The sequence below is a fragment of the Simochromis diagramma genome, unplaced genomic scaffold (assembly GCF_900408965.1).
Source record: "Simochromis diagramma unplaced genomic scaffold, fSimDia1.1 OVJJ01000309.1, whole genome shotgun sequence".
NCBI classification, from domain to species: Eukaryota; Metazoa; Chordata; class Actinopteri; order Cichliformes; family Cichlidae; genus Simochromis; species Simochromis diagramma.
In genome coordinates, this window is record NW_024387313.1 from 124,000 (window position 1) to 134,669 (window position 10,670).

Consider the following 10,670-nt stretch of genomic DNA (forward strand, 5'->3'; position numbering starts at 1 on the left):
ATATTGTTAATGATAATTAAACAATGTGTATATATATTATTATTATTTAACACGGTACAGGCAACTAAAATGTGTTAATCTGACACATTTTTAACACAAAAAATCTCACCTACTTCTTCAGATTTCAGGAGTGTATACGGAGAGCCGGACAGCTGAGCCAGAGGTTTGGCCTGGCAGCAGGCCGTCAGATGAAGTGATTTTTAAAAAGGGTCTGCCTGCACCAATTACATGTTGAATAAATGAACAAAAACAAGCACCCCCTTCTAGCGCTCAGCATCAGCTAGGAGCGCGTGCACCTGGACCAAACCAAATCACGAAATAAGGATGGGGGAGACGCCAAAAACTAAAGCGGAAATCAAGACTTGAAACTAGATCATTTTTAAACGACTGACTTTTACTCAATGCACAGTTTATCCCACCGAGTTCTTTTTCGTAGGCTGAGTGCTTGATGTTGGCCTTTGCGTCTATCACCACCATATCAACCACAAAGAACTGATTATTGATCACCGATAACCACACAGTGCCTCCGAGTGCTACTGACGAATGACTGCAGTTTTTATTCATCACTCAGTGTGAACTGGCGCAAAGTCCATGAACACTGCAGTATGAGCATACTGTGAAAAACACCCGATGCTGCAATTTTGATCTTGTCTCCCGTATAAGAGCCAAATTTCTCCGCGTGCATATTAGAGAGAAACCCCCTGATTCATACAGCTGCTGATGGAGAGGAGAGAACCACTACTGTACCGTAAAGGAGGTGCGGGCGGAGCCAAAGACTCCCCGCCCACTCGGCAAAATGGCAGCCCGCATGGAGAACGTGGAAGAAATTCGGAATCGAGTAATATTGGGAGAATTTGGTGTGACGAATGTAAGTGCAGCTGTGATCGTGGATTTGGAGAGGCACAGCATGTCCTCTGTGGGGTAGTGAGGCTCTGACTGACACGCTTTAACTGATACGTGTGTTTGACACGGACTGCATTAATATTACTTAATGAGCACTTATTATAATATACAACAATCATACATGGAGGTGAAAGCATAATGTGTTTCTGCGTTGATTATTCACTAGTAGTGTCACCTGCCGGTGTCGTGCCAAACTAGGTATCCCCGACAGAATGTGTCTGATCATACTTGTGGACCTGTGTGCTGTTGTTGTCTCTTATTACTCTCAGCCATTATTTATCTGTTGCTCTTAGGTTCATACTACGGATTTCCCTGGAAACTACCCCGGATATGACGACACTTGGAACGTGGAGAAATTTCAAAAGGTAAAATGTTGTCACTGCGGTGGGCCTGTAAACGCTGGGAGGACGAATGTCATCAGTTTTCTTCTGTAAATCTCACATGGCTTTTGTGCGCTATTGGGAATGATGCACAAGCCTTTATTGAGATGCTGATCCGGCTTATTTGGAGTCTTTACAGGGATCTGCGCTTCTTACTGGCCAGTTTGGTCCATAAGTGTCCAAAATGTGTATAAATGTTTGCACAGCAACAGATTTGTAATTTCACCTATGCATACCACCACATTTCATTTTTAATCAAGTAATCGAGATGCGGCTGAAGTGCAGACGTTCAGTAGTAACTTAAAGCATTTAACCAAAGTACTGCTTTTAACACACCACAGGGTCATAATTACTCTAAGCATCATTCTTGGCCTGATTCAATGCCAGCAGAACCTTTAGGTTATGTTAGTCACCTGCCTTTTCCTTACATTTGTCTGTCCACCAGTAAAAAGTATTGAATGTGTATTTGGACAAAGATGTGTACAGACTAGAGTGACTAACGTGCTAAATAAAAGACCAGTGCTTCGCTTGTGCCTTTAACAAATGCGTGCGATTCTAAATAGAAATGGAACTCTCCTGTTTCTTTGCAGAACTTCAGAATCGATGTCGTGCATCTGGATGAAAACAGTATGGAGTTCGACATGGTGGGGATTGATGCAGCCATTGCCAATGCCTTCAGAAGGATCTTACTGGCAGAGGTGAGCTTGTTTTGTTGTGTCACTACGGTTTCAGACCTGTTCTTGAACTTTCAGTATGTGAGGGACTTTGGTTGATGAAGAATGTTGTGAAGAATTTTGTGAATTTAGGCATTTAGTTTATTCATTTTATGCAAATATATTTTGAAAGCTGCTAATTATTATTTAATTTTTTTTAGGTGCCTACTATGGCTACAGAAAAGGTGTTCATCTATAGTAATACCTCCATTGTCCAAGACGAAGTCCTGGCCCACAGATTAGGCCTCATCCCCATCAAAGCTGACCCTCGTCTGTTTGAGTACAGAAACACTGGTAAAGCATCATATTGAACCACTCACCCATAAGGCAGTTGACACCAATGCTCATTTTATCCCACTGTGTCATCTTCTTGTCATGTGACAAAGTGCCGGTTTAGATAACATCTTGCTTAGTCATAAGTCTAAGAATAAAGACAGTTTTCCTGCTGTGCTGCAGAAACTGAAACTTGACAATGAGCCTGACCTCAGTTGTACTGAGCATCTGAAACAGATATGACGGAGAGGTCATGCCTGCTTCCTACTTATGCCATGTTCTAGTTGCCTCGTTCATTCATGCGTTATGAGCATTAGTACCTTTAGAACACATCTCGTCCTGTAGCTGTGCTTGGTAGGAATAAAACTGTGACTCCACGTGAATGTGGAGTCAGTCATCTGTCCGCAGGTTTGTGCTGTGACTGAAAGACTAAATAATCACTTTTTATAATTTCATGAGCTGCAAATTTCCAGTGTCTCCTGCACTTGATTTAACAGTGATGATGTGCAGCATGTTAAGCAACATGTTTAAAATGCTGCTTTGGTTTTTTTAGGGGAGGAGTCTGCAGAGGAAGAGGGTTCAGAAATAGACACAATTCAACTGCAGCTGAAGATTAAGTGCAGCAGGAATCCCAGAGCAAGCAAAGACTCATCAGACCCACGAGAGCTGTACTTAAACCACATGGGTGGGTATTTTTAGTGTCACAAAATGGTGCAGATATCCTAGTAAAAAAAAAAAAAGTATTCCTGTCTAATTGCAGATATCTGCTCTGTCCACTTTTATCTGCTCATAGTTTATTCCAAGGACATAAAGTGGGTCCCCATCGGGAACCAGGCAGACGTGTTTGCAGACTGCTGTATTGGGCCTGTGCATGATGACATTCTGATAGCTCAGCTACGACCGGGACAAGAGCTGGACATTGTCATGCACTGTGTCAAAGGAATTGGTAAGCTTTGTCTCTGAGCGGCTGCAGTGCTGAAGATAGAGACACTAAACAGGCAAACAGAAACAGGAGCATTATTATTTACATTATAATAACAATGCATTATTTCTATTGGCTGGACAGAGATGCTCATAATACACTTACATTATATTAAATTACTTTTACTGTTTTTAAAAATGTACTGTAATAAACATGAACTTTCTGACATGTAAGTAAGTAAGTACGTACGTAAGTAAAATTTTATTTATATAGCACATTTCTAGATAAAAGATCACAAAGTGCTTCACAAGGTATAAAAAAAAAAAAAAAAACAGTCAAAAGTTAACAAAACGCAATTTTAAAAAGATGTGTTTTTAGCTGCTTTTTAAAAGTGACCACTGAGTCTGCAGATCTTAAGTTCTGAGGAAGAGAGTCCACAGTCTGGCGGCCACAGTAGCAAAAGCTCTGTCACCCTTGCTTTTCAGTCTTGTATACTGAATAACAAGTAGGCCCTGATCACAAGACCTCAGGGACCTGCTAGGGACATAGGGCTGTAAAAGTTCAATGATGTAGGCTGGTGCTTGTTCTTGAAGAGCCTTAAATGTCAGAACCAGAATATTAAAATGGACTCTGAATTCAACAGGGAGCCAGTGCAGCTGTATAAGCAACGGTGTTACATGAGAGTACTTAGATGTTTTTGTCAGAAGCCTTGCTGCAGCATTTTGGACAATCTGCAGACGCTCCAGGGAGTTTTTGTTTAGACATGTAAACAGTGAATTACAGTAGTTCAATCGTGATGAAATGAATGCATGAATAACAATCTCCAGTTCAGTATGAGATACTATGGGGCTCAATTTAGAAATGTTTCTTAAATAATAGAAGCAGGACCGAACCAGAGATTTGACGTGGACATCCAGGGTAGGAGCAGAATCAAAGGTTACCCCGAGGTTCCTGATAGACGGTTTCACAAATGTTGAAAGAGGACCAAGAGCATTCATTATGTCAGGTACATGTCTGTCTGGAGCACATACAAGGACTTCAGTCTTTTCTTCATTAAGTTGGAGGAAGTTGTCGGCCATCCAACCTTTGATGGTTTCTAAGCACACATTTAGAATCTGCAGCTTAGAAACATCTTCAGATTAATTTCATCAAACTGATATTAAGAAATTTCTCAGTCCGACACAAACCATTGGGATATATGTGTTACATCTGGCTCCAGTAACATTATACAATAGTGTTTTAAACAATCTTTGATTTAACAACATTTTATATGTTGAAGCGCTTCCATGTCACACTTTATTGGTTTGGGATACACGTGGTCCCATTAGGGTTTGAAACTCCTGGGTTTGAATCCACTGGTCGGTCAGGGGCTCTCCGTCCTCAGTTTGCATGCTCTTCCTGTGTGTGTGGGTTCTCTCAAGGTACGCTGGCTCCCTCCCACAGTCCAAAGATGTGTATGCACATGCATTAATTGGCAACACTGAATCGGCTATAATGCCTGGATTACACTTTGCTGCGGACATCGACACGAGCAGCTGGAGGCCAGATTCCTGAATAGTAATTCCTGTTATATTTCTTTGAATTCATAGTTGTTGGGTTGTAATGTAAATTCTCAGCAGATGAGTACATACAGTCACAAAAAAAGGCCTGGCCAACGGACATCTGTGTGGACCCTCATACTACTGAAGCATGGAGGAGAGGGGGTGTGATGGTGGGGGGGTGCTTTGCTGGTGACACTGTTGGGGATTTATTCAAAATTACCTAAACTCAATGGAGATGGTTTGGGATGAGATGGAGCGCAGAGTGAAGGCCAAAGGACCAACAAGTGCTCAGCATCTCTGGGAACTCCTTCAGGACAAGAGAAGCATTTCAGGGAATGCGTGACAAGCAGTAATCCAAGCAAAGGGTGACTGCTTTGAAGAACCTAAAATATCAAACATGTTTTGAGTTATTTCACACTTTTTTGTTTACTATATAATTCCATATGTGTCCATTGTGTTTTGAGACTTTCAGTGAGATGTGTGTGCGTGTGTGTTTGTAGGGCTTTAGATAGGTGTGTGCACCAAATGGTGGCGTACAGGAGTGGCTGACTTTTTCCATAATATCACGTTCTGGCTGCAGGGAGTTCAAGTACAAGATGAAATGTGAGTTAACAGGTGACCCTGGGTATGTGGCTGGTGCACTACTAAAACATCTCAAGCTAAGGGTGGAACGTTTTCAGGATGTGCTGAAGTGAATGCAGCAGTTTACATACTACTTGGATGTTATCAGTCCAAATAACGGGATAGTCTGTAAACCGTATTTTCTGCTGCCTAATGATAAAGTGTGTCCTCTGTTGTGTGTTTAGGCAAAGACCATGCCAAGTTCTCCCCAGTGGCCACAGCAAGTTACCGCCTCCTCCCAGAGATCACCCTCCTGGAGGTGGTGGAGGGAGAGAAGGCGGAGCGATTAAAACAGTGCTTCTCACGAGGAGTTATAGACCTGGAAGATATTAATGGTAAGAGTGGCTTCACTTAAATTCAACAAGTTACATTGTATTAACCTGCAATCAGTCACCTGATGCTGCGAATGTTATCACATTTTTTGTGTATTTAAGGGACAAAGGTTGCCAAAGTTGTGAACAGTCGCCTGGACACATGCAGCCGGGAAGTCCTCCGACACAGTGACCTGAAGAATGTGGTGAAGCTTGGACGAGTGCGAGACCATTTCATCTGTACGTTCATGTGTAGCTGCTATAAGACACCATGCAAACTCACTGATAAAAATGCAAATATTCCTTTTACAGTGGCCTAGCCACTCCTAAAATCATGAATCAGTGCCCTGTCTCTTTGTTTATTCCACACACAGTCTGTAACAGAGTCAGTTTGAGAGATCGCGGCATTCAAAGAATCTGAAGTCTATATGCTGCGAAACCACTGCTGCTTTATTCAAGGGGTCAATCCATACCTGAAATGATAAATGACAATGAGTCTTGGTGTTGGACAGATGCGCATTCACTTGTATGCTAAAATATATCTGTACTGATTATTAGTCGGTGTTCTTTTCGGTGTTTACCCCTCGGCCAGAATAAGCTGATTGGTTGTTGTAGTCACCCTACTGGGTGGGCGACGTGGACACTTAAGTTTGTGATTGCATTACTCACCTAGAGTTGTGAAATTGATACCATAGGTGCATCTACTAAAACCCTCAGACGAGTTCAAATCTCAGTGACCTCAAACTTAAAGCCAGGGGTCAGAGGTCGAGTTTTCTGAAAATCTTTTGAATGCGATAACTCAGGACCCCGTGGGGCTGCACGGCATTAAAGCGTTAGCACGGTTAGCTCGTTAACACGTTAGCGCCGGTGATCCGCGCTAACTTGCTAACAGATTTGCCGCGTTAATGCGGTTATGGCGTAAACGTCATTTTAACAAGATTAACGCTGACAGCACTAATTTCTACACTTGCACAGACTTTGAATACGTGCATCACTGTCTTTACACTATTTTAGCCCATGGATGTTTTTTCTTTTACAGTTACAGTGGAATCCACCGGGATCCTGCCTCCAGACGTCTTAGTCACAGAGGCGATTAAGGTCCTCATGGCTAAATGTCAGAGGTTTCTCAATGAACTGGACTCGACTGCTATGGAATGAAAGGATGACTGAGCAGCCCGTCAGACCTCGGACGGTTCTTACTATGCTGTCAGTGGAATGACTGTGTTCAAATATTCTATACTGATAAAGGGTACACAGAAATTTCAAAATGCAGGTGTTTTGTTGGTATCATCTGAGTATGTATATACAGCTTTGTCTGGTATTTTGTATACTTTCCATTAAACAAATGTTGAATTGAAGATAAACATCTTAATATTATTGACTGTCAGAGTACTTTCCACTTTTTTCTCTTTTCTAAATAAAATAGCATTAACTGTTTAGGAATTACAGCTATTTTTATGCACGGTTCTCCATCGTTAGAGCCTCAAAAACAAATTGGACAGTTGACTGACAATATGAGATCCAAAGAGATTTCAGTCCAAATGAAGGAGACCACCATGAGATCTATTTTGTTTTCTAGCTTCTCAGTTAGAGAGAAAAACACTGCAAGAATGCCAAACTCATTGTTAAAAAAGGAACTCACTGCCAACAGGTCTAGAAGACCACAGAAGTGGATCTACTTAGTAAAGTAAAAGGAGGTATGTTTATCGTCGCCAAAATCTGCAATCAAGAGAAATTACTGTTTATTTTCTAGAAGGAGAATCCCAGATCCGACTACCAGGAAGCATGTAAACAGTTCTGGTAAAGAATGTTTGGACAGATTAAGCTGGGAAAAGAGACACGGAGGAGGAGAGAAACAACTCTTGATTGGACACCACATGTATCAAATATGATGGAGGCAGTGTAATGGCATAGGTATGTATGGTTGACAGTGGGATGAAGTCAGTAGTGCTTATTGATTGTGTGATAGAAGTATCAGGATGTATTATGAAACACACAAAACTATGTCCTCTGCTTCAGTCAAATGCTACAAAACTGACAGAGCTTTACATGGATAGCGACCCAAAGCAAAATGGAAACCGAACCAAAGACTTTCTTAAGGCAAAGAAATGGGATATTTTTCTAGACTAGACTACAAAAACCTTTCCTTACATTTAAAATTGTACTAGTTTGTCCAGTTACGTTTGAGCTTGTGATAATGGGTGACTGTATATAATGTAACTCATAAACAGTTACAGAACTTCTGTTGAGCCCTTTGAGTCTAAAAGTGTGCACTTCTGTCCCGTCTTGACAGTGTGATTTCAAATTCACCATTGTGGTCCGCACAGGCAGAACTATGAAAAACATACCATTGACCCAACTGTATGCACTACTGTCCAAAAGTTGTGGATACTTTGCACAGCTGGACTGGCCATCGGGCATACCGGGTAGGCTGATGTTGTTTGTTGTTTGTTTGTTTGTTTCTAACGTTATAAACAATGAAAGGTGGTGGATTGAGTGGTCATGATCGACTCTGGGCTGGACCAATTACAATACATCCATATTGAGGTGAAAAGGAACGTGATTTGTCCCGTACGTCACATCTGCCTCGGGTACAAACAAAGGCGGCGGTGTATGCGTTTACATCAACAACACTGGACCACAGCGCTAGGACTACTGCATGACATCATCAGCAAACACGAGACTGCTCACCCAGTTGCTGCGTTTGTTGCTGCCGGGGATTTTAATCACTGCACCCTCAGGACTGTGGTCCCAAAGTTCCATCAATACTTGAGCTTTCCGACAAGGAATAACAACATCATAGACCAGGGCCCGTATCCCTAAAGATTCTGAGAATCCTCTCAGAGAGCTCCTAACTTAACCTAAAAATTCCTTGCCAGGAGTTTTAGCTTAGAAGTGATTCTAGAACATTTTCAGTGAACTCTGAGCAAGGAATGGATGGAAAATCCTATCTTAGTGAGGAGGTGTGGTTGACCCCGTTGCTAGGTATGAGTCATCATTTCAAAAGCCGTGATTGGTTGATCCTACAAGTTTGATGGAAATGAGCTTTTGGTGATAATGAGCAAAGGATGTACCCTCAAATCAATAAACATAATTATACACTCTAATCTTATGCTGACTGTAATTGTAAATAATATTTCACATTCAAGAAAATATCTGGAAAATGAATAGTAAGCTGTAGGGGTTATAGCCTAACATTAGAATCTAAAATATGTGAAAACTTAAACTCATTACACCCTGTTCAAATAATGATTTGTGTCTTATTTGCTCATATTAATATCCTAGCTGGCATATTTTGTACTTTCACTCCCATATGGACCCCATTGAAAACAAGATGGCCTATCTCAAGGGGCTGTCCTTAATGAAGTGGAAATCACAACGTTACAAGTCCAGTGTGGTCTTAACGAGGGTAATACGGCTCAGCTTTTATCAATGTCTGTGATTGCTGGCTGGTCTATTTATAAAGGCTTGTTAACAAATATCCTACAAACACAGAAAATGGAGAAAAAAAAAGGACTCGCAAGCCGAACTGGACTGAGGAGCAAGGTTTGTTGCTGGCCCAGTTGGTGAACGAACATAAAGGTATGTTACGAGGAAAATTTGGCCCAACTGTCACTAGCCAAGGCAAGAGGCGCACCTAGGACACAATATCAGGATAGCCCAGCGGATCAAACAACATTCCCATCCGCAGCACCTGCTCCGTCAGCATCCCTGCAGGAGAGCAGATTGCAACTCACAATTGATGTGTTTGAACAACAAAAAAAAAGTCCTTTCCCTTCAGGAGGAGTACTACCGCCTTAAAATTGAACACCTAAAAAATAAACCATTTACAGATTGCGTTCTGTGTCTTGCATTTAACAATTGCAGGTGATGTGCAGTAAAACTGTGGTAGTTCTTAATACCATCACAAGTTCTCAAAAGACATGGGGCTACAGCTTGCCTGAAATGTAAATTTGTGAAGTTTGCCCTGTAAGGCAGTCCACTCTGGGCTAGGTTCCCTTGTGGAATGTAAATATCTTCTTCACCACCATCCTCATCGTTGTCTTCATCCTCATCGCCATCCTCCAGAGGTTCTGCAATCTGTCTAACCTTGCAAATATTGTGTAATATTGCACAGGCTATGATGACTTTGCTGACTTTTTCAGGCCTCAGCCGCACCTCTCCGTGGAGAACATGAAAGCGCCTCTTAAGCTGGCCTATGCCACGCTCCACCACCGCTCTTGTTGTCTTGTGGGCCCTACAATAGAATACAGAGACCTTTAATTATTTGATGGAAATATTGCACTACTTGGATGCTCTAACATATTGCTTACATTTCATTTCCATGATTTTTGTATTGTTTGGCTTACCTGTTATAGTTTAGTTGGGGCCCTTGGCGTGGCTGGAGGTAAGGTGTAAGGAGCCATGGTTTGCATGGGTAGCCACTGTCCCCTAACAAGTGGCAATTAGCTGGCACATAGCGTCTCTCAAAAAGCTGTCTAATGCCACTCTCGGAGAGCATTCTCGCATCATGTGTGGAGCATGGCCGTTTAGCCACAATGTCCAAAATCTTACAGGCCGCATTGAAGACTATTTGCACATTGATGCTGTGGAAATTCCTCCTGTTAACAAAGACAGCCTCGTCCTCTGATGGCGCAATTATTCTCACATGTGTTCCATCAATTACACCCACAACGCCAGGGAATCCTAGGAGCCACTTTTTGCACAAAGATTCTTTAGGGATACGGGCCCAGGTCTACAGCAATGTAAGAGGCGCATACAAGGCAGTGCCTCGCCCGCATTTTGGACAGTCCGACCACATTTCTGTGTTCCTCTATCTGGCATACAGGCAGCTCCTCAAATGAGCCCCCCAAGTAAGTAAAATTACTAAAGCTTGGAGCGAAAAGACTGATTCGGTGCTTCAGAACTGCTTTGGTGCTACAAACTGCGACGTGTTTAAGACTGCTGCCATGAGAGAGGACTGCTCTGTGGATTTAAAGGAATATGCACCAGTGGTCACCAGCTAC

General features: G+C 42.1%; 2 protein-coding genes across 2 annotated transcripts; one reads left to right on the forward strand and one right to left on the reverse strand.

The window, feature by feature from the left end:
• Positions 1-328: 328 nt before the first annotated feature.
• Positions 329-7,022, forward strand: polr1c (RNA polymerase I and III subunit C). Its single transcript, XM_040005082.1, has 9 exons — positions 329-868; positions 1,197-1,268; positions 1,874-1,981; positions 2,158-2,290; positions 2,823-2,954; positions 3,063-3,215; positions 5,539-5,688; positions 5,788-5,904; positions 6,704-7,022. Exons 1-9 carry the CDS (start codon positions 797-799, stop codon positions 6,820-6,822), a joined length of 1,056 nt encoding a protein of 351 aa, XP_039861016.1. The 5' UTR covers positions 329-796; the 3' UTR covers positions 6,823-7,022.
• Positions 7,023-9,301: 2,279 nt separating this feature from the next.
• On the reverse strand, positions 9,302-10,392 carry LOC120717204 (putative nuclease HARBI1). Its single transcript, XM_040005085.1, has 3 exons — positions 10,014-10,392; positions 9,489-9,901; positions 9,302-9,375 (listed from the first exon to the last, which is right to left on the reverse strand). The coding sequence occupies exons 1-3, from the start codon at positions 10,163-10,165 to the stop codon at positions 9,302-9,304; spliced, it is 639 nt and encodes a 212-aa protein (XP_039861019.1). The 5' UTR covers positions 10,166-10,392.
• Positions 10,393-10,670: the final 278 nt, after the last annotated feature.